Source organism: Nicotiana sylvestris, chromosome 5, assembly GCF_000393655.2.
Source record: "Nicotiana sylvestris chromosome 5, ASM39365v2, whole genome shotgun sequence".
NCBI classification, from domain to species: domain Eukaryota; kingdom Viridiplantae; phylum Streptophyta; class Magnoliopsida; order Solanales; family Solanaceae; genus Nicotiana; species Nicotiana sylvestris.
Window position 1 is genome coordinate 105046534 of NC_091061.1, and position 24621 is coordinate 105071154.

The window sequence follows — 24621 nt, forward strand, 5'->3', positions numbered from 1 at the left end:
AAGAACTGTCTTTTCTGTATACTTTCCCCAGTTCCGTTGCTACCGCGGGCTTTACGCAATCGATCAGATTAGATAGATATCCCTTCAACATAGGTCATCGAAAGGATCTCGGAGACCCACCAAAGTACGAAAGCCAGGATCTTTCAGAAAACGGATTCCTATTCAAAGAGTGCATAACCGCATGGATAAGCTCACACTAACCCGTCAATTTGGGATCCAAATTCGAGATTTTCCTTGGGAGGTATCGGGAAGGATTTGGAATGGAATAATATCGATTCATACAGAAGAAAAGGTTCTCTATTGATTCAAACACTGTACCTAACCTATGGGATAGGGATCGAGGAAGGGGAAAAACCGAAGATTTCACATGGTACTTTTATCAATATGATTTATTTTGTACCTTTCGTACACAACTTTAAATTTTTTACGTAACAAATGAAAGAAAAATAATTTTTGGGTAATGAACACAAAGTTGAATGACCACCTATTAAAATTTTAACGTTCGAATTCAGTGGGAAAATTTACATTTTCAGGAGTTCAAAGCTAGGATACTGGATAATCTAACAATGTTGCATTTTTTAGTTGTCTAATTTTAATGAGCCGCAACGATAAACAAAAATCAATTTCAAACGTAATGTAATTTTTTTTTTTTTGCTAATATGTTTTTGAGATTTACTTAATGGTATCTTCTCCTTGTTCTCGAAGTTATGTTGACAACCTTCGAGTGTTTCATTTTCTTTTTCTTTTCCATCTTTTGTTTCAATTGAGAAAAACAAAGAAATCCAACCTACTCACTTTTTTTGTTACTTTATTTGGTACTACTATTTACTTGTCATATTAGCCTTTTACAAACCCTTTAAAGAATATTACGTAATAATAAGAGTTAATTGATCAATTTATCCTTATTTATGCTTTGATTTTTCACTGCGCTAATTTCTCTCCAATAAATACTCATTCTGTTAATGTTAATGATAAAAAAATGAAAAATTAATTTTTTGTTGATTTTCTAGAATGACACTGATAAGTAAACAAGATCGGAGGGAGTAGTATTTTAAATTCTTGAGTCTTTCTTTAGTTAGCTGGTATCTAAAAGCTTGAAAATTTGAAAGCATAGGATGCCGTATTGCAAAGCACAATGTTGTTTGATGTAATGTGTGTTTTATGTCATGAAATCAAGAAAAACAGCACAAATTTAATCTTCTTATTTTATAAAAGTTTCTGTTCCCATGCAAACTTCCAAGTCTATAGTACTATAGACAAAATAAAATAAAGTCGAAACCCTAAAATCAAAGAGGGTAAAACGAAAGAGTAGCACAGGTTTGAAAATTTCCATAACAAAAACCAGATATCAAGGGCTGACTATTGACTCTTTATTAGTGGCTTCCAAACATTTCTTTGGAAGCCTCGGATCTTGCAATTTGGTCTCTGAAAATTATAGTACTACTTTGTTTTTGTTTTTAAAAAAATAATAATTTAATAAACATATAGAACAGCTTCATGCATGAAATTCTGTAATGACTTTTTAAAAATTTCTCATATTCAACGCTTTCTCCTCGTGCACAACTTTCCTTTCCTTGTAATGAGGACTTTGGTCATAGTAATATTTTGTTGCATTAATTATATAAGATGTTCTTAATTGCGTTTTTTGTTTATTTTGCACGACTCTTTCAAGTTTCAAATGTGAGTGCCCCTAATCAATGGTCTACTATTTAATGTGTGTCTTAATGAAGGCTTTCATGTTATTGAATGCCTGTACACTTTTTCCTAAGACTAGTGGTTCACAAATGGATAAAAGAGACTTAGACCCCTTAACTTTGGTAAGTGTTTCTTTGAGCACAATAAGAATTGAATTATTAGGATTGATCTAATTCATCGTTTCTAGCTAGGCGATCTTAAGGAAGTATATATTATGGTTACTCATTTCCTCAACACGCATTTGGTCGATAAAGATTGATTGCAAGAGCCATATGAACCCTCTTTTCCTATTTTGGGCTATTTGTTCAATATAATGGTGCAACTTTAAAAATAGTAAGTTGGAGATAATATTGAAAAGTGTGGTTTAAACAATAATTTGATCAATAAACTATCTGTTATTAACCTTTTAGATAATATTTCAAGACATTTAATTATACTTGAATCGTTATTGCAGTGGCGTACGCAGAAGTTTTTGTAAGTGGTGTCACTATTTTAGACGTGAAAAATAAATAAATTACTGTAATAATATCATATTTAAAAAAAAATACACACACACACAACTTACAATGCAGCATATTTTATTGTTGTTGTTATTGTGCTAGTCAAGTAGTACAAATGTATTAAAACATATATTGAGGATAAGCAAGTTCGAACTCACGTCCCGTGTGAAAATCTTCAGACTACGACCAGCTAAGCTAGACGCCCCTTTGTGACAAGTGGTGTCACTTGTTCTATGTTAACTTTTTTCTTGTTTCTTCATTTGAACTACATATAAATAATGAGTAAATATTTCCGACAAAACGGTGTCACGTGACACCGCTTGGGATAAGGTAAATCTGCCCCTGCGTCATTGGATATTCATAGTCAAGAGTCATGTATCTAAAGTGTTCTTTTGCATATGTACAAACTTTATTCAAGGAAGATATGTTTCAAACAATGAATCTTGAACTTTTAAGATGATTCATTCAACTTTATTCGTAAACTCACAATATCAATGTTACTTATAACCTCATGCCTTCTGTCAAAAATAAAATTAATAAAATAAAATAAAATAACCTCATGCATGTTATTATCCTGCATGTATTTGTAAATAATGATTCTGAAAATTAGAACGTTAGCTTATAAATGTAAATTTAAATAAAACAGAAATTAATTCGAGCCCACTGAATTCACAGTGTTTCCTTAAGGAATTTAATCCCCTCCTAGTACCCAAGGTTATGGATTATTTCCTCTCAGGATAGAACGAATTACACACTGGTGTAGCGGTACTTCAAACCCCAGTGTTTCAGCGAATACAAAGTTCGGCAGCAAATCACACTTACGGATGCTTTGTTTGTAGTTTAAAACAATGCAGAACAAGGGAGGAAAACTCAGAAGTCAAATGGAAATTCTGAGAGGAAGGAATGCAAATTATAGCCAACGTTGAGTTTTCGGTGAAGAGAAGATCAATAGCTCTCAATTCTGTTTTGGTGTGTCTTCAACAAGCTGCTTGCACCATCTATTTATAGTGCAGTTAGCTGCTAAACACTGACCCGCTGCCACTCATTTAGTGGAGCACTTGGCCATGGTGGACGGAGCACCAGGCTGCTAACTAATGGAGTAATCACTTGCTATTATGGAGCAAGCATTTGGCAATGGTGGGAGACGCACAAATCCACAGATTGGAACATATCAGTTACAAACACGGATATTATTATGTTAATATTTACTATTAACAAATAAATTTGGTCCAAAAAATTAATCAATCAATCATTTGACCGAATCCGTAGCCGTAGCCGTAGCCGTAGCCGTAGCCGTAGCCGTAGCCGAGCCGAGCGAGCGAGCGACGACGACGGCGCGAGGCTTGCCTTCTTCTTAACTCTTTAAGAGCTACATGAAGTGCATTTGTATATAAACCCACCAAACTCCTTTTCCTCTACAAATGAGGGACAATGTCTCATTAAAAGGAAAGAGAAATTTAAAATTTTACTCAAAATTTTCATTTCCCTCCATTTCCCATTCACCCTTTTTTAATACCTTTCTAAAAAGAAAAAGAAACTCAACAATGCCAATAAGGCATTAGTCCTAATGGTTAATAAAGAAAGTCTTGCATCCACAAGATCTCTTCTTTAAAATCCTTCTAGTTTCAGTTGTGTTTAGAGCCGTGTTCTTTATATTAACAGGTACAATTAAAAATGAAAAAATGTATTTTTTTTATTACTAACTTTTATCGAAGATTAAACTGGATGAAAGAAATAGAGAAAATGAAGACAAAAGGGGGAAATGGAGGGGAAAGAAAAGAAGTAGAGGGGGGTGAGGAGGAAATATTTGGAAAAGTAAAGGGGTAAAAAGTAATATAACAAAGAAAGAGGAGACAAAGAGGAGAAAGCCCGAGCATCAACACGGCGCAAAGCTTGTTACGGAGCGCAAAGTGGGGTTGACCACCGCTGCCACCCCCACCCCCCACCTAGGGGTGGATAGGAACCAATCACGTGACCCTTGCTGGATGGGTCCCACGAGCTCCGTGTATGAAGATTGTGTCGTATGTCTGTAGTAATAACCAATACACTACTTATATTTGTTTTTTCTCATCCAACTAATACGAAAAAGAAAAAGAAATATTTCTTTTAAGAAAGTTATTTGATCGATCCATATATTGGCTTCTGGCTTTGCTTGTTCTATTTGTCTGTCACTGTTTTGTCAAAACTGATAATGTTTACGGGTCCCATATTTTGCCCTTTCTTTATGGGCATCACGCCATTTCGAAAATTCCTTTTTTAAACTTAAATTAATTGAATGCAAATTTATCTTTGGAATTATATTAGATTTTCATATACTTTGTGTCTTAAAATAGATTTTTTGTTAAGAATTAATTCGCTCATGATTTGATAGTTTAAGCAAGATGGTCAAATAGACAAAACAAGACACTCAAAATTAGGGGTGTACAAAGGAAACCAACAAACTGCACCAACCTGATAATCCGAGTCAAACCGAGAAAAAAAATCCGATTATGGTTTGGTTTGATTTGGTTTAGTGTTGAAAAAAACCCGACCATAATTGATTTGGTTTGATTTTAACTAAAGAAAGTCAAACCGAAACCAAACCAATCTGACATTACATATATAGAAATTTTAGATATAATTAATAGATAAATATACTTATTGTGATGTAATTTATAAAAAAAAAATAAAAAATTTCATAATTTTATCTTTTAAGGTATTATTTCAAGGTTGGACTTAGAACTTTTGAATGTTCCAATAAGTTTTATAGACATTAATATTAGTAACTTAAATAATGCTAACAAAAGCTCAAACCAAAATCAAATCATTACTAATGCTAACAAAAGACATTCAATTCAATACTACGAAAGGTAATGTATTGAATATATATTTTTTGTCTTGCAATAATTTAGATAAAAATGCATAAGCTATTTTTTCTTTAGCATTTAGTCATGTAATTAATACTCCCTTATTAGTCTACTTATTTTAGCATGACTTACTACTTTTAGATTATGTTTATTTTTATTATGGCTTTTTACTTAACAATATCTATATTACATAATTTTATTGTCTTTATTGTTGAATATTTTAGGATAATGTCATGACACATCTCATTTTGTATTATTTTCTTGAAAATACCTTATATACTTGTATCTTACTAGGATTAAAGAAATATTTTAAGCACAAGTTATATGTTTTGTTCTACGAAGATTTTACCGGAAAAAAAAACAAAAAATCCGAAAACCCAAAAAAAAAACCGAGATTGAAATACCCGAAATTTATTAGTTTGGTTTGGTCTTTAAATTTAATAACCCGACATAATTGATTTGGTTTGATAATTACAAAATCTGAACTAACCCGACCTATGTACACCCCTACTCAAAATATTGAAAAAAATAAAAGTCAACCATCAGCAAAAACCAGAGACATTTAAAGTGATTATCTATGGTATTTTGCTGTCAATCTTTGTTATGAGGATTCACATCCTACTCTACAAGTTTAGGTTTTTGAAGGGTCAATGCCTCGTATTACAAACTTAATAAACTCTTTGTGAATTGTCATGTTTAGTGTCATTTTATTTCAAACATGATGAATTCCTCAAAGAAGAATACACGGTTATGTTTTTTTTCACTTAATTGTCAAATAATTAATTTGGTGAATTTACAATTCTTATGTTTCCTTAATGCATGCTGACACGATAAACAACGTAACGTTCTCATCTTTTTCATATTTATCTTTTGAATTTTCATTTTAAATAGGTAAAGTGAAAATGTTACCTCAAACTAATTATTGTCAATATACAGGGATGCTCAACAATGAACTTTAAAATTTACGTTTTCTAGCTAGAATCAGTAAAGCAACTAATTTTGAAGTGTTTCACAATGAAGTCTGAACAAATCAACAGTCATTCACATAATCCTTTCGTCCAAATTTACTTGAATTACAAGAATTCTAAGATCTGCAAATTCTAAAATCTCTTCTAAATTCTTATACAGTCAAACCTCTCTATAACAATCTCGTTTGTTCCAAATATTTTTGGTTGTTATAACAAAGTGATGTTATAGAAAATATATATTATAACATAACATGAATATTGGTTCCGAAAAAGTTTGACATTTATAATGAAATGTTATTATATATGAATGCGATTATAGAGATGTTGACTATTTCACCTCCCTCTAAATTCTTGTACTACCTTATTCAGAATAAATAAATATAAGTATAGTACGGAGCGTGCTGTACACACGACATTATGTGGACGTGGAATGGTGTAATATTTTTGGAAAATACTTATATTTGAGTCCGTAATCTTTGTTTGTCCGGTGGGCAGGTCAGAGAAGTTCACTCCCCAAGGTGCCGCGGCCCTTTCCTTTAGCTGCCTCTTTGACCGACAACCTCTTAAACCTTCTCATTAATTCCTCTATTTCAGGCCCCAAAATATTGTTTAATTAATATTAACAAATTAATTGGGATTCCAACTTACGATTGTTATATCTGATTTCTACCTACACTTGCGGCACTAAACTGGCTTTCTTATCGTTGGAAAGTTGAAAACATTTTTGCACTTGGGATTAGTGCTCCTTTGATCTATTTCTTTATTGCGTAATCAATGTTCTCTGAACAAAAATAAGTGCATACAGGTTGTACTCGTTTTACTAGGACTAGGATCAATTAGACAGATAAAAAAAAATCGATGTTACGTTTTTTTAAAAAAAAAAAAAATTAAAATTTAATGTGGTTCGATATGTTCTGTTTTAGTTTTCTTATTAGTAAATAAAATTGTGCAACTACACTGCCTATTATATAAATGAGGTATTATAGGTAAATGTAGATAAATCTTGTCATCTTAGATAAGAGCCTTACAAACTACTCAAAGAAAGTATAAAAGGAGATCTTTTCTTTTTTACATAAAAAAAAGTGTTTAAAAAGTTAGTGGTAAAATTAACTTATGTTGACCCTTCAAAATTCGAGAGTATAATGTTTTGATAGTTGGAGTGATATGCTGCAGTTTTAGCTTTACTCTAAGGAAAAATAACTTATTCCTCTCGGTCGTAAAAATTCTAAAAATATACCTCTATAATATATTTCATTCAAAAGGAATTGTCTCAACGACCTATAATAGTCATTATAATGTTTTGCAAGTGTGAATTTTCGTAATATGTATGACTAGAAAATCACTAATAATTCTGGCTCTTAGGATTAGAAAACAATCAATATCAAAGTGTGAATGCATGTTTCTCTTTCACAAGTAGGTTTTATATCTGAAACATGAGGGTTATGAAAGATTGCTTAATTTACAGATGTTCACATGGCGACTTAATTAACTAAGTTTAGTTATATACTTATATGCCATATATATAATTAATTTGCTAATTAATAGGTTGACTTTATTGAAGGCCTGCAAACACTTGTTACTTCCAGTTGGCTCTGTAAAGATAAATTCAACTCTCCACTGCAACCTCTGCTCTGTGCTCTCTCTGCCATTCACACAATTTCCTTTTCCTTTTATTTTATTTTTTTAATTTTCTCATAGATTTTGTAGACTCTCCCCACTCACCGAGAGTCCGGAACCCAATTGTGGTTCTTTTGGACTCAAATTACGTAAATAAGTGTAAAAAAAAATTACCTTTCTATATATAACGCTAAAATACGTCACGCTATACTTTAACGGTAACTTTTGCCGTTAAGATATAGCGTGGCATATTTTGGCGCTATATATACTGACGATTTGACTGACAGGTATAACGTGCTGTATTTTTACGCTATATGTATAGCGTAAAAATACAACACGCTATACCCCTGATTAAATAATCCCCTTCGTCTTCTTCCCCGACCAAAACTTTCCCTCCCAAGTTTTTTACTTCTTTAGTTTCTGGTCCCCCCATCCCATTGTCGTCTTTAAAAAAAATTGTGGGCCCCTCCCGTCCCACAAAATGTTAAGAACGTAGGTCTCACATCGTAGTAGAGCATCGTATTATTGTGGTTTCACTCTTTCGGACTCAAATTTTCACACAAAATACTACATCGAGGTATTTCGATTTATTTTATGTCGAAACTTGTATAATAATGCATATTAGTTGATTGAATGTGTTTCCATGTCGTTTTGTGTTTTATTTGCGAAACTAGTATGTTATATTTATCCGGACTTAGATATTAGTGTTCTAAAAAATGTAAAATTGAAAAATAATTTTTTCTGTTAATATCCGGATTTAGATATTAGTGTTTCCATGTCGTTTTGTATTTTATTTGCGAAACTAGCATGATATATGTATTTTTGTGAATATTATGTGATTAAATGTATTTGTTGTTTATATTTAGTTTAGATTATTTATTAGCGTAGTAAAATGTAGAACCTTTTAGCGTAGTAAATTATAGAGTATTTTAGTGTAGAATTCCTGTAGTTTAAGTATTTCTTATATTGGTAGATGAAAATATATACTTTGTACAATTAAATAATTAAAAATTAAGAATGTAAATTATAAAACAAACACACACAAAATTATCAAAATATTGAATTTGACACATATAATTATTCATGATAGTTTGGTGCTACTGGGCCTCAAATATCGAGCCTGGAACCCAATAGGTATATATACTTTGTACAATTAAATAATTAAAAATTAAGAATTTAAATTATAAAACAAACACACACAAAATTATCAATATTGAATTTGACACACATAAATATTCATGATAGTTTGGTGCTACTGGGCCTCAAATATCGAGTTTGGAACCCAATAAGTATATATACTTTGTACAATTAAATAATTAAAAATTAAAAATTTAAATTATAAAACAAACACACAAAATTATCAAAATATTGAATTTGACACACATAAATATTCATGATAGTTTGGTGCTACTGGGCCTCAAATATCAAGTCTGGAACCCAATAGGTATATATACTTTGTACAATTACATATTAAAAATTAAGAATTTAAATTATAGTAAAACAAATACACACAAAATTATCAAAATATTAATTTGACACACATAATTATTTATGATAGTTTGGTGCTACTAGGCCTCAAATATCGAGCCTGGAATCCAATAGGTATATATACTTTGTATAATTAAATAATTTAATATTAAGAATTTAAATTATAAAACAAACACACACAAAATTATCAAAATATTGAATTTGACACACATAAATATTCATGATAGTTTGGTGCTATTGGGCCTCAAATATTGAGCATGGAACCCAATAAGTATATATACTTTGTACAATTACATATTAAACATACAATTAATGTTGTTTAATTTACAGTTGACGACATAGACGCGCCGCCGCCTATACATCCCGGCCCTTACTCTCGTGATCTATGAGTGCTACAGGGGCAATCATAGGTCCGCCCATATATGGGACGGAGAGTTACTGTCCTAGACTCTCCGCGCTAGGAGAGTGGATGCCATGTGGGATTTTTTTAGGCTCAGAGATCTCCATTCCCGTGTAGTCCAGCGCCTATAGGATACGAAATTCTATAGGATTATTGAGATCGATCGGATGCAGCTCGACTGGGCTTTGATCACGGCGTTGATTGAGCGGTGGCGACCAGAGATGCACACTTTTCACCTGCCCATTGGCGAGGCCACCTTCACGCTGCAGGATGTGGAGGTTTTATATGGCCTGCCCATTGATGGCATGGCCGTTTCACTGCCTATTGCTATGAGATCTATGTCGCGCGATGATTATTTGGACATGCTGCAGCAGCTTACGGTTTCAGGCCACAGGACGAGACTACATTATCGGGTGCTAGTCGGTTGACTTTAACCCCTATTAGACAGTACTCGGAGGTACTCCACCCCGATATCACTGACGATACATAGGAGATACATATTACCCAGTATACGAGGTTGTTGTTGCTTCTTCTATTTGGAGGGGTCTTGTTCCCGAACACTTCGGGGAACCTAGCCAGCCTGAGATTTTTTCATCATATTCAGCTGCTAGATGAGTTACCCTATTACAGCTGGGGTGCTGCTGGTTTTGCCTACATGTACAGGCATATGTGCGGGGCGAGCATGGGCACCCAGAGAGATGTTTGTTGTTTTCTGCCGCTTCTAAATGTGACAACATATTCGAATAATCTATTCATCAGTTCCAACTCTACCTTGTTAGAATTTATCTTAAACATTACATCAACTTTGTATGTTAGGTTTGGGTCTGGGAGCGGTTCTTGCAGTTTCATCCACCTCTACCACAACACATATATATAAAATAACAAACATAATTAACATTAAATTAATCAGCTTTATGAAATTTCAATGTTGTTTCAGTTCTTTCGAATATATAATTTTTTTTAATTATCATTAAAAAACTGAAATGGAAAAGTTCAACTCATAATTAACAAACATTATTTTATTTTATAAATCTTGCAACATAAACAAAATAACTAAATATTACAACATAAACTCATTGATAGTAAGGCACAATAGAAGAATACCCACCACGAGCTTGATTACTATTGCCACCCAAACCAGTCGAAGGACATTTTCGACGGTCATGTCCTGTTTGCGAGCATATACCACATCTACGTGCATAAATGGTATCACTAACATCCATTTGGTTCCGTATACGCATTCTCTTCTGCACCTGTATTCGATGCAAATAGGACTTGTTACACACCATTTTAAATGGTTCAGGCGGCCAATAATGCTCAACATCTACTGGATGCAACTGCCCACTATATGTGTTTAGGTACTTCGCAACACTATATTGTTGATCAACATAGTTGGTTATACTTAAACCAACTTTTTGAAAGCACTTGATGGCATGCTAGCAAGGCATGTGGTAGATGGACCATTTCCCACAAGAGCATAATCTTGTAAATGCATTTACAGTATGTACATTATTCCCCCAATTTTGATGGATAGCGGTGCAAACTTCAAAAATATTTCTTTCGTTATCATACTGCAAAAATGAATGTCAATGTGCTCGCCGTCTGTATTTCTCAAATCTCTTCATCTGCACTAGCATAAATTCAACACCCCTTTCCATCAATGATATTGGAGCTGCAGACCTTTCAGCAAATCTCTCCGCTATCTGCTTGAATGACATCCGCACCATGGCCGTGACAGGCAATACTCTTGTCGGCTTCAATAACCCGTTGAAAGACTCTGACACATTTGTAGTCAGAGTTCCCCATCATCTGTCACCATTCGCATGCAAAGTCCACTTTTTAGTATCATGTCGCATTAACCAACGATAGGCTGCCTCGTCTTCTTACCTGATATATTCCATGTGCCTCCGGAATTTATGTTGTTGGTGGTTTGTTGCTGCCATCCACATCAAATCATGCAGATCCTTATTGGGATATGCCTTCTGGAAATTGGCTTTAAAGTGCCTCACACAGTAACGGTGGTAGGCATAAGGTTCTTGCCATGCAGGCAAGTTCTCCACAGAACTTAAGATACCACCGTGTCGATCAGATATTAGACAAATACCGGAACGCTGTTTGACAACATGCTCTTTCAAGTGGTTCAAAAACAACGTCCACATCTCTTGGCTTTCATTGGCACAAATAGCAAAAGCTAGAGGAAATATCTATCTATTAGCATCTACTGCCACGGCTATCAACAGCTTGATATCGTACTTTCCATAGACATGAGTGCCGTCTATGGATATTACGGGCCAGCAATGCGAAAAACCATCAATTGCTGGTTTAAACGCCCACAACACGTAATTGAATATACATTCTGGTTTACCCGAACTCCGCTCAAGCTTCCATTCAACAACCGTCCCGGGGTTAAACTGCTGCAGTGCAGCCATGTACCTAGGCAGAGCTGCAAATGACTTATCCCAGTTACCATAGACTATATCAAATGCCCGTTTGCACCCGAGATATATATTTCTTTTGGTAATGGTATGGCCATGTCCCTGGTGGACTGATATAATGCACTCTTTGATTTTATACCTTATGGACGCTTCAATGTGTGGAATAAAGACAAGAGAAATCAAGTCAATATCCAAGTTGAAGTGATTCCCGTTGAATGTGTCCATTTCGCATGTGTGGGTGGGAATGTATTTACCCCACAGACCTGTCTTCTTCTTGCTCACACGCAACATCCAATGACATGGCCAAAATCACCTGCGACAAACAACCTTGTATACAACCGGACTTGACTCCCATACCGTCATCTCACGACACTCTTTTACGCTGTGCATTTTACAAGCCCTGCTTACGCACGCTTTATCAGGAAAAAGCATGCCCTTTGCCAGCACCGTTGGTCTAGATTCATCCAATATTGCTATCCAAATTTCATCAAAATCCCTTGTGAGAGCTTCCATATCCGGCATGCTTGGCAAGTTATCAAGGTAAGGAATCTCCCTTGAATGAAACGACACTTGGGACTCGTACACACTTCGTCTAGGGGGGATGAAGCATACTCTCTCGTCGAATCAGGTCCTTCCTTCTTATCCTCCTTATCACCATCCTCATGAGGAAAGGGTGTCTCGTCTCCAGATTCATCAGCATTGTTGTCGTAATCACTGTTCTCTTCCTCACTCTGTGCATCTACCAGATCCCGATTTAATACGTCGTCTTCGGGCAATTGAGTGAGTACATATGGTTCAACTTGCTCGTTTCACTACACAATCAACAAAATAATAAGCTATTGAAATTAATAATTACTTTCCATATAGTTGTATCACTTCACTTACAAGTCGTAATATGATAAAATTCCATGATGGTGTTACACCCCAAGTTTTCATACGTGAGAATACGTCGTAAGTCATTGATGTAAGTTCGGAAATGAGATTATATTTGGAAGAAAATAAAGTAAGTTAATCATGTTACCTTGTAGGTTACAAATATTTAAGATCATGAATAACGAGTACCAAGAGGGTTGGAAATCTTAGAAGCTAAACCATTTGAAGAAAATAAGTTTCGTCAAAAGTCGACAAGTTTGGAATGTTATAACATGTACTTTGGGGTGAGACTAGGGTTCTTACATGATAAGGAGGTTATTCTATGAGTTATTTTAGTCGTATGATATTCATTTTCTACATTTTGAAGGCAAGCAAGTTGTGGAACAAGAGTTGGCAAAGGTCATCACAAGTTACATTCATAAATTTGCTGAAATTTAGGTCAAATGTATCTGAGAATTTCTCCAAATATACTTGGAATAATGGGGTGTTCTACCTACCAAATTGAAGGTCTACGAGTCTAGTTTCTAACGCATTAAACTGTTCTTCAATACGACATCGGAGTAGAGAGATATTCGTGTTTTCGCGAGACCGCGCAAGCAGCTCCCAATGGGACCCACTTAGGCGGTGGTTGACCTACTTCAATTTATAAACGATTTGGACGCCTATTTTTGCTCATTTTTCAACTAATATTCGTCTCCAAACTTCTCCTAACCCTCCTAAACATATACCACAAGGGTTTGAAGTGATTCCAAAGTGATTACACCATATTTCAACATCAAAACTTAGTTCTAGTGAAGAACAACACCTCTTTGAGGTTGTGTTGTCATTGAGGATTGTTGTGGGCTGTATTTGGATGAAATTCCAAGTTGTTGCTGCTGTCTAAGGTGAGTATAACAGCCTACTAATTGTGCTTAATCTTGCTTATATGTTTGTTAAGTTGTTAGGATGATAAACTACAAGATAATACTTGGATTAACTTAAGTCACTTCTATGGTGTTGTATTGCTATTGAGGGTTGTTGTAAACTGAATATAACTTGGATTTTGACTTGAAATTACTGTATAAGGTATGTTACTTGTTCCTAAGGTTATCTTGATGTTGATTAAGTTAAATGGATGGGCTAGACATGAACTAGTGAATAAAGTTGCTAATTGAGGATAGTTGAAGTTGTGGATTATTTTCGTTGTTATAAATATATGGTTTAAGGATGGAATCATTGATTAATGACTTCATTATCATGTTAATGATACTTTTATGTTGAAGTAAGAAGTCTATAAGGATTGATAAGGGGTATACGGATTCCAATCGGAGCTTGCCGCTCGTCATAATGTAGTTGTGACTTGTTGTTGTTATATGGTGTCTTGATATTGATAATTATGTATTGATGGATTGCTCTGGTCATTGTTGTTGGTATATGGTATTGGAGGAGGCCCTTGTTACAATGGAGATGCTGCCCAAATTTACGTAAACGAGCTACTAGCTTAAGTTATAGACTTAGCCTTTGCTCAGCACTGATTTTGAATCTCCTTATACTATGATAGATTGAGTTGACTTGTTTGAAGAGTTGCTTGGAAGGGATTAAGGACTCAACGGGTTTAAGGTATGTTAAGGCACTTTCTTCTTTCTTTTGGCATGGTCTAAAATGAAATGAACATAAACGATACGCTATTTCATAATGACTCTACTCCTAGCAACTAAGGTTGTCCATGTTGTTCTTTCCTTATAAAATTATTCTAAACAAGTGTGTATGATCCTTAAATCCTACTAAGGTTCATATTGATGGTAGGGATGTCCATAATGTTCTTAAGTCACTCCAAAAGGTTTAGAAGATGATTCCATGAGTCTAGCATGCATTATATATAGTATCTATTTTACTCTACCGAGCCGCGCTATAGTCGGCCGGGTACGGCACCTATTGTGCAACCACTGATCAGTTGGGTTTACCGAGCTCCACGTGGCCGGGTACGATTCTACCGAACCTTATGATGGTCGGGTACGCTTTTACCGAGTCCTCTTTGAGGCCGGGTACGATATGATGATGATGATGCCCACAGAGGCGAATGTTTTAAAAAGTTTATGTATATATATGTATTATGCATTTCATATCAGTAACCCCCAGAGGCACTCTGATGTTACAGGTTGTATCTCCTCTATCTCTCTCTTTACATTACTGTTCTTGTTTATGCTTTCCTGCCTAACATACTCGGTACTTTATTCGTACTGACGTCCCTTTTGCCTGGGGACGCTGCATTTCATGCCCGCAGGTCCCGATTGATAGGTTGACAGTCCTCCTAGTAGGCTATCAGCTCAGCGAAGGTGTTGGTGCACTCCACTTGCTCCGGAGTTGCCTATTTGGTCAGTATGCTTTGGATATGTATTGATTGATATGGCGGGGCCCTGTCCCGACCTTTATGATTTTATGTACTCTTAGAGGCTTGTAGACATATGTCAGGTGTATGGATAATTGTATGGCCTTGTCGGCCTATGTTTCGAGTTTACTAATGGTCATGTCGGCCTTATAGGCCCGTATGTCACATATATTAGTTTGTATATCATGTTGGGTCTTCATATGTTGAGTATTCCCTTATGTTTTATTCTTGTTATCTCATGACGGGTTTTTTTGGCTCATTTACTCATGATAACATGATAAGAAAGATATGTTACGTTGGTACTCGGTTGAGTAAGGCACCGGGTGCCCGTCGCGGCCCTTCGGTTTGGGTCGTGACAAATGGACATTTTCATTTAGGTGATGACTACCGGATGGACCACCATGATCCAACACACCAAAACTATGCTTGGGTTCATAATTTGTAAAATTCATATCCGGCCGGTATCCACTGTTAAATGTATGAGCGTTAATACAAATTCAATAGAACAAAAATGTACATCGTAACACAAAGGAATTATGAAAATTGAAGTATACCACTCGTCTTGTGAATTATGTAAAACATGCGGTGATAAGTTTAAATCAAGGGAAACTCTTTCATCCGGAACCTGTCCGGCAACCTCATTGTTGGGAATGTCTTCGACCTTGACGTACATATCCAACATTTTGATTACAAGAAATTCCCGGTATTCATCCGGAGTCCTCAGAAAATCCCTCAAAGTTTCATCATCGTAGATGTTTAACTCCGAGTAAAAAGCAGCCCCTTGCGGAGTGATGGAATACGAATATCTTCCGGTTACTTTAAGTATCACTGAATGTTTCCTCACACTCATTTTTTTGCATAACAACGATATCAATTTATCGTACTCCATTGTAAGTGGTAATTTAACATGACCCTCACAGAGTTATTCTCCATCACCTCACCCCCCAATATAATGAAACTTATTCTACGCTCTTCAGACATTATAAAAAAATGCTTGAGAATTTAACAAGAAGAAAAGATTGAATGGAAGTTAGAATTTTTTGTGAATGGATTTTCCTAAAATCCTAATCCCTTTATATAGGAAATGGCTAGCCAGAGAGGGGGGGAGGGGTGAAATTTTTGATGTATGACACTCTTTAAATATGCGCTATACACATTTGAATTATTGTTATGTCATTTAACTTATTGGTGGGCCCATAATCAAGGGTATATCGTGATGTATTTTTACGCTATACATATAGCGTAAAAATACAGCACGCTATACCTGTCAGTCAAATCGTCAGTATATATAGCGCCAAAATACGCCACGCTATACCTTAATGGTAAAAGTTACCGTTAAGGTATAACGTGGCGTATTTTGGCGTTATATATAGAAAGGTAATTTTTTTACACTTATTTACGTAATTTGAGTCCAAAAGAACCACAATTGGGTTCCGGACTCCACTCACTGACACCCCAAACCATTCATCTTTATTTTTTTACTTGTAAATTTTTGTCACAAGCACTTTTTTTTGTGGGTGGAGGAGAGGGGGGGGAGGTAGGATAATGTGGCGTTCTTATAGTGCAAAGCTACCTAAAATTTAAACACACTAAAAAGGTTTCTTTTTGTTGAGACAAGATACGGGAAGCGAAGCTGTGAGTGGCTGGCTTTGGAGGGCACGAGAAGAGGTATAGAACGATCTAAGAAGTATTGGAGAGAGGTGATTAGGTAAGACATGGAGGCTTCAGATTTCCGAGGACATGACCCTTGATAGAAAGTTGTGGATGTCGAGTATTAGGGTTGTAGGTTAGGAGGTAATTGAGTTTTTCCTTACTTTGTACCTTTATGAGGCTAGTCTGGTAGGATTTTTGTCAAAGTCAGCCAGTGGCAATGTTGTGTCTTACTACTCTTTCGTTTTCCATAGTGCCGAGTCTATGTACTGTCTATCACTTTTGCTTTGCATTACTTTCTCATTTTCATGATGTTATTCTTCATATGGTTTCTATTGGTGGTACCGATATTGTCTCTTTTCGTCTTTTTGAGCCGAGGGGCTTTGGAAACAATCTCTCTACTCCCTCGGGGTAGGGGTAAGGTCTGCGTACATACTATCCTCCCCAGACCCCATTAGTGAAATTTTACTGGGTCGTCGGAGTTGTTGTTTTTCTGTTTTTCCCTGTGGATAGGGTGATGGAGTGCGGGTGAGGTAGGTGACAAGTCAACTGATGAGTTTCAAAATTTTGAACGTATACAATGTAAGAATGAAGAAATATCGCCAGCATATTCAGTTTTGTACACATTAATCTAGCATCATGTTCCATTTACTAGTTTTTAATTTCTACATTGTCAATAGATGCTGAATGAAAAAACTGCATTCTTGTAAGATCAACAAAAAAGCTGCAAGATGAAATCCAGGTAGATTGAAAATATCAAACAAAGCTGAATCTGTCTTCAGTGTCCAATTTGCTAAACACAGGTTGAAGGAGAGATTTCCCCTTCAACTCTTAAAAACAACTCAAAGCAGAAAAGGAAGTAGGTTGAAACTACTATTGTAGCAATCAACTGTACAATTAACAAGGATCAATATTCATCAGTCTCTATCTCCGTATGTTATCGCTGCCAGAATCTGTTAAGATGGTAAGCCTTCTTGCTGTCTTCACAAACTGACTGCAAGCGCAAAAAAAAGCGAAAGGACAATTTCAATAACTGCCCCATGTGAACATGAATAAAACGAACATAAAGGAATCTGTGGTTAGAACTTCACCTGAATGGTTCGTCTCCAGTGTGCTTAACAGTGCCGGTTAAGTCTTGATAAAGCACATTGCTTAGCATCTCTGATGTTCCAACACCAAACATGTCAGCTAGCTTTTTATACAATTCTTCATACGATCCAAGGACTGAAAGGTCAAGTGTTCGACCTACATCCTCGGATTCCATGAAAACCTTGCAGTGACCGGTCTCCATTCTAAATTCAAGTTTCTGATCTTTATACCAAGGAAGTACCTCACCTGAAGAATTTTCTGGTGGACCATTATGGATAACAGCTGATCCTGAACCCTCGGAGAGATTCATCATCTTCTCCGGATTCCCATTAGATAAACTGTTGCCAACTGTTTCACTAGAGCAGCTCAGGGACATCTGCTGCTCGGTAAGAATTGGTCTACCGAATAACATGAACGTCGGTGTTTGTGTTTCCTTACGTTTCGTTGAAGTGGGAGAGGTATTACCCATGGTTAATAGGCAAGAGATATTCTCATCATTGTCAAAACTGGTCATGAAGCTGCCGCCTTTAAGAAGTCTAGAAGGCGGGACAGAACGTTCGAGTTCTTTGAATCCGAATGGCAGTAGCCCTGCCTGCAGTTTGTTGAAGTGGAGATCTGATGACGATAATCCACACTGAGCATGCCTGGCTCCCTGTATGCCTGCAGGAATGTTGTCCGATATACAACACAAAGGGCTGCTGGGGCTTAAAGGGTTGTTGAGAAGTGAAGACATCGAGAGTTGCCCAACCATGGGAAATTCAGGGGGTTGTGGAAGCCTCAACTTCTTTCGTGGGGGTGAGAACGGAGAGAGATGGATGGGAGGCATATTTGATACCAATTCAACCAACCATGGACTCACTCTCTTCACATTTTGAAGCAAATCTGGCTCATCCCAATGCACCTGCTCAGGAATTAGCAAAATGAGAAACCGCGGATCACAACAAAACTATAAAAAGAAAGGAACTTGCTGATTCTTATTAGAACCTCAGGAATGTTGCGGACTTAAAGCTTTTAGCATCCTCCCTTTGACTATTAAATACTTACTCTAGACGAACACCAACTAGAAAGGTTTCCAAAGTCACTTCATCAAACGCGGACATTCTTAACTAAAAAAAGGCTTGATAAGGTCAAAAACTAGAAGTTTTGTCCTTTTAAGTTTTGAATTAGCTAAACTTGAGATGAGCTAAACATTATCATACAAGAGGCAATCAAACTGCATACTAGAATGCGACTTTCTGAACTATAATGACTTAAGAATGAACATAAAGAATTTGAATGTCTGTAAATGGAAACCAGGACGTATAAAAAAGACTAAGACGTTACCTGGAGAAGGCGCCATGGAGAATTTGGCCAGTGGATGGGGTCCTCAACATGAACAGAAGATATGGTCCCCATGAACCAGCTTATCCTTGAGGAATCTTCTGTCTCGAAAGGCATTTTGAACCTCATCCCAGAAGACCATTGGACTCTCATTGCAGCTCTTACCGCAGAGGCCTTGACGACAAACTCCGGAGTGCTTGCTCGGGGATAGTAAACCACCTCAAATGGCTGGCCACAGGCAGCAAGTTTTGCTGCTTCAACGACAGATTCAGCTCTAACTTTACCTTTTCCCCTTATACCATCATCAGACTTTGCTGCCTGACCATTTCGGATGAACTTCTTCTCATCTTCACTCAAGAACCCAGGAAACCCATGATACAGTGAAGAGGCATAATTCCCTGGTCCAGTATTCCATCCGGAGGGCACCTCTGGTCCGCTACCAATCCCCCTCTTCGCCCTCCGGATCCCAACACAGAGATCCCCATTTTCCGCCCTCAAGAACACAATCGAATCCCCTGCAACAAGCTTCTTCTGGTTCACAAAATTGCTCCATCCAGTCGTTAAAAGATGCCGCCTTGGTGTCCCCCTATAAATATGCCTAAACTTCCAAACCTCCCCATGAACATCCTTAGCCAAAATGGTCTGGACAGGAGGCTCAGCCGAGTAATCCAGCCGTGGAAATATGGTCTCAGCGCAATATCTTGGCACAGAAAACCCCCCACCATTGTTAGCATCAGACTGTGTCAATGTCTTGGCAAATGAATTAGGTTTCTCTTGATTCTCATTCTTATCAAGCCCTAGAAATCCAGCATCATCTTCAACATCACATTCGTTGCCTTTTAATGGAATCAATCTTATCTTGGCATAGACCTCATCAGTCTCAGTATCAGCCAAGTACCTAATGGATGACACTCTACAAAGAGTAAGTGGTGGAATTTTAGGGAAAACCCCAAAATCAACATTCTTGTGGGCATGTTCAGCATGTCCCTGAGGAAAGTAAAAGGCTTTTGAGTTCAGTGGTGGCATTTGGACCATACCACCAGCACAGGCATGCCATAACTGAGGATCCAATCCTTTCTCCACTTCATTCATAGGTTTGTTTACTGGATTCATAATATTAATCATTCTCCCTTATTCTTAACCTCCAAACAAATAAAAATGCTAACTTTTCCCCGAATCTCGTTCTGTAACAACAAAAAAGGTTCCAAGTATTAGAGTTTTGAAACAAGGAAAGAGGGGGAGAGAAACAGAGATAGAGAAGAAAAATGATACAATTCTTTAGGATTTGTTCAATTTAGACTGACTACATATCTAGTGAAAACCCATAAATTAAAAGAAGGAATAATTTACATAGAGACTCTTGAAATGACTTGGTTAGTTGTGCCTGAGAAACCCCATTACTTTTCAGAAAATGAAAAAGAGGAAAAGCATGATAAGAGAGAAGGTAGAAGATACGTTTACCTTCAAAATAAAGGTTTTGACATGAAAATACAAAGCCGAGCTTCCATGTTATCAGATCAATGCAATAGGGAAAAAAGAAATGTGATTTTACTTGAAGAGAAGGAGCGAATAGGAGGGTTGCTTAGAATTTAGACAACATAAAAAACAGTAAAAAGAGAGAGAGAAAGAGGGGTGGGTGCAGTGGGGGTAGGGGGATAAAGAGAACAGAGTGTGTTGATGGGGACAGACAGAGACAAGAGACACACAAACCACATACACTCAACAGTCACCTGAAGCTTCGTTGCCGACCAGAGAGAGGGTGGCAGGCTGATTGATTATGAAATTGACACTATCACACTTCTTTATACTCATTATATATACTTGTGCTCCTGCTACTACTACAGTAGTATATTGTGTTTTTCTTTTTTCTGGAAAAAAAAAAAAGGGGGTGGGGGGTGGGGAGTTGAGATTTGGAAATGGAGATTTGCGGAAGCTGTTTCAATGGTTATGTCTTGCAAGATTCCAAGTAAACCTTACGAGTAAATTCGCACTTTTATTTATGTTTAATAACGGATCTCATTCTTCTATAGGGTTTTCATATTCTATAATTCTATCCTACTCCATGATTCGTGTATCCACACGCGCTGGACTTCTTTAATTGATAGCAAAATTAATAAGACAATCAATTATATTTTTTTAAACCTTTTTTTTTTGTTTTTCAGAATCCTTTCATTATTCAAGATTATTATTGTTTATCCAAAAAATGAATAATAATTAGATTTGTACGCGGTTTAAAAGATACGTGATTTAATTTAATACGAACATTAAGAATAAAAGATAGATGAATTAAAGACGAAATAAATGATCAAACCAATCGCAATGTAATGACCAAGTTTGTTCTCAGATTGGACAATGGGACTCGTCCTCGATGGGACACTCGGTACAAGTTCGGTCGTGAGTGGATAAAAGAACAGGAGAATAATGCCTTAGACAGTAGCTAGAAGACAAAACTAAACTTTTATTGCTTTGAATTGCGTGTTACAATATGACAAACTAAAGAAAAACTTCCTCTTTATATAGTAGGAGAATTTCAATCCTAGTACAAGTCCTAAAAAAATAAAAATCTTGTTTCTCCGGTAATTGTTGATCTATAATGAACACCGAACGAGATTCGTGCCATAAAATCCAGTTGAAGGCGAATATTATGGCCCCCTATCCGTCATGTATAACTGTCCACCGTATCTCCTAAGGTGCAGAAACTATACTTGGTCTGTGGCACGTTGCTTTATTATGTTCGATCTCCAATACATCGTTCATTCTTCCCGGGTCTCGATATGAGGGTTCCTAACCTTAATAATAATTTTGTCGATCTGTACTTCCACTTTGTTCCCTCATCGAGGAATTAGGGAAAACTTTATCCCTAATTTTATCCGTACATATATTATGCATGTAGGTTGTAGTAGCAACATTGAGTAATCCCCCGTTCCAACACTAATATCCTATGGATTATTTAGTGTGCCAACTGCTCTGTGCTGCCTCGTTCTACAACCAAATTTATTTTTGGCACTAGTTGAATTACTTAGAACCCTAAGAAAGGATCGATTATCTCCCGTATTATTTTACCGGTATGACATTTCTTGCTAGATTAGAGTGGGAGTGACTTCTTACACCGACTAAGATGTTTCGTTTGTTAATTTGCAACATCCCAAAAAAGGTTATCTCTCTTCCATTCAGAACAAGCATCATAATTGTACCACTATAAAATAATCCATAATGAGTCTGATTCTCTGTGCTACGTTCCATTTTAGATGGCGATATTTAACTTGGTACAGAGTTTAAAAAAGATAAAAAATTAAAATAATGGTATTAAACCTATCAAGATATTTAGGATAATATAAAAATTTAAAGTTAATTTATTTTTAAATATAAAAATAAGTCATTCCTTAAATAGACTAATATCATAATAACGTCTTATAAAATAGAAAAAAAAGAGTAACAAATACTTTATTTTAGTACTATCAATTTGATGTGTATCCACTTTTTCATAATTGAAGTAAATATTGCAGCCAAATACACAAGTAAGTATACGCTATCGACACGTAATAAAGTAGTAAGAAGAGTATTATTCCTACAAGAAGTTATTATTAACTATTAACTATACTAAACTATCATAATTCAATTAAAACCAAAAGTGTTTTGAGTCTAAACTAATTAAAACGGAAAGAAATTAAAGAATGAACTCTAGACAAAAAAGAGTAGATTTTTATGTTATCAATGCGATAAAATCGATCTAGGATTATAGGTTATGTAACAATCTTGGTGTCTTCTTCAATTGATTCAACTTCTTAATTTTATATCACTGTAACGACCCCACCGGTCGTTTTAAGAATTTGCGCCCCGATCCCCTATTAACTGCATCTCCCATGTTTGTTTCTGCTATTGTGAGTTGCCGAGAGGATTTAATTGGAGTTTCGGAGAGTTTTGGGACACTTAGTCCCTAAATGAGAGTTTAAGTTGTAGAATTTGGGCCGTAGTCGGAACAGTGTGAAGGCGGCCTCAGAATGGAATTTTGTTAGTTCCGTTAGCTCCGTTGGGTGATTTCGGGCTTAGGGGCGTGATCAGATTGTGTTTTGGAGGTCCGTAGCTAATTTAGGCTTGAAATGCCGAAAGTTGAATTTTTGAAGTTTCCGGTTTGATAGTGAGATTTTGATCTAAGGGTCGGAATGGAATTCCGGAAGTTGGAGTAGCTCGGTAGTGTTGAATGTGACGTGTGTGCAAAATTTCAAATAATTCGAACGAGGTTTGATAGACTTTCTGATCGAAAGCGTAAATTGAGAGTTTTTGGAGTTCTTAGGCCTAAATCCATAGTTAATCCGATGTTCGATGTTTTTTTAGGTGTTTTGATGATTGGTATAAGTTTGGTAGTGGTATAGGATTTGTTCGTATTTTTGGTTGAGGTCCCGGGGGCCTCAGGGTGATTTCGGAGGGTTGTCGGAAGAATTGAAAATGGTTTGAAGCAGCTAAAGCTGCTGATCTCTGTCATAACCGCACCTGCGATTGGGTCCCATAGGTGCGGAGCCGCAGAAGCGGCACTAGCATCGCAGAAGCGGAAAGGAGGAGTACCATCAGGGACCGCAGAAGCGGGCGCCTCATCGCAGAAGCGGCACCACATCTACGTAAAGATGGTCGCAGGTGCGGAAGCTGAGTTTTAGTGAATTTTTTGCAGATACAACTTTAGTTCCGCAAAAGCGTGACCGCAGGTACGGTCCCATGGCCGCAGAAGGGGATTCGCTGGGCAGAACATATAAATAGTTGCCTTCGCGAATTTGAGTTATTTTTCACCTCTTTTCAAACGGGAAGAAGCTTTGGGAAGCATTTTCAAGGGAGATTTTCAAAGAAATTCATTGAGGTAAGGTCTTTGGTCCTTAAACTCGTTATTGAGGTGATTGTTATCATTGTAAGAATGAAAACTTAAGGAAAATCAGTGGTAAATTGGGGGTTAGGGCTTGGTTAATTAGAGAGCTTTGAGTGATGATTTGAAGGACCATTTCAGGCCTAATTTTGGTACTTTTAGTATGACTAAACTCGTGTGAGTATGAGGATTCTGAAAATATAAATTTTACCCGATTTCGAGACGTGGGTCTGAGGGGTGTTTTGGTCATTTTACCTAATTTTACGTATTAGCTTAGAATTTCTTTATAGAATCAGTTACTTGAAGTGTTATTTACATTATGCAATTAAATTGAATAGATTTGGGCCATTTGGAGTCGAGTACTCATGGCAAGAACGTGGTCTCGGGTTAATTATTGAGTCGGTTTGAGGTAAGTGGCTTGCCTAACCTTATGTGGGGGAAACTCCCCTTAGGTTTTGGTATTATTAATGATTGAAATGCCTTGTACGTGAGGTGACGAGTGCGTTCATTTGAAAATTAT

The 24621-nt window shown here is 36.5% G+C and overlaps 2 protein-coding genes across 4 annotated transcripts; both read right to left on the reverse strand.

The window, feature by feature from the left end:
• Window positions 1-11718: 11718 nt before the first annotated feature.
• Window positions 11719-12174, reverse strand: LOC138869084 (uncharacterized). Its single transcript, XM_070146674.1, has one exon. It carries the CDS (start codon window positions 12172-12174, stop codon window positions 11719-11721), a length of 456 nt encoding a protein of 151 aa, XP_070002775.1.
• A 5391-nt stretch (window positions 12175-17565) lies between these two features.
• LOC104232940 (auxin response factor 16-like) lies at window positions 17566-21162 on the reverse strand. Of its 3 annotated transcripts, none has more exons than XM_009786217.2 (4): window positions 20980-21162; window positions 19253-20433; window positions 17932-18830; window positions 17566-17834 (listed from the first exon to the last, which is right to left on the reverse strand). In XM_009786217.2, the coding sequence occupies exons 2-4, from the start codon at window positions 20372-20374 to the stop codon at window positions 17765-17767; spliced, it is 2091 nt and encodes a 696-aa protein (XP_009784519.1). In that variant the 5' UTR covers window positions 20375-20433; window positions 20980-21162; the 3' UTR covers window positions 17566-17764. The 3 variants fall into 3 exon arrangements, with proteins under 3 accessions (XP_009784519.1, XP_070030669.1, XP_009784518.1); XM_070174568.1 differs by having other exon boundaries at window positions 20967-21162; XM_009786216.2 differs by lacking the exon at window positions 20980-21162 and adding an exon at window positions 20711-20953.
• Window positions 21163-24621: the final 3459 nt, after the last annotated feature.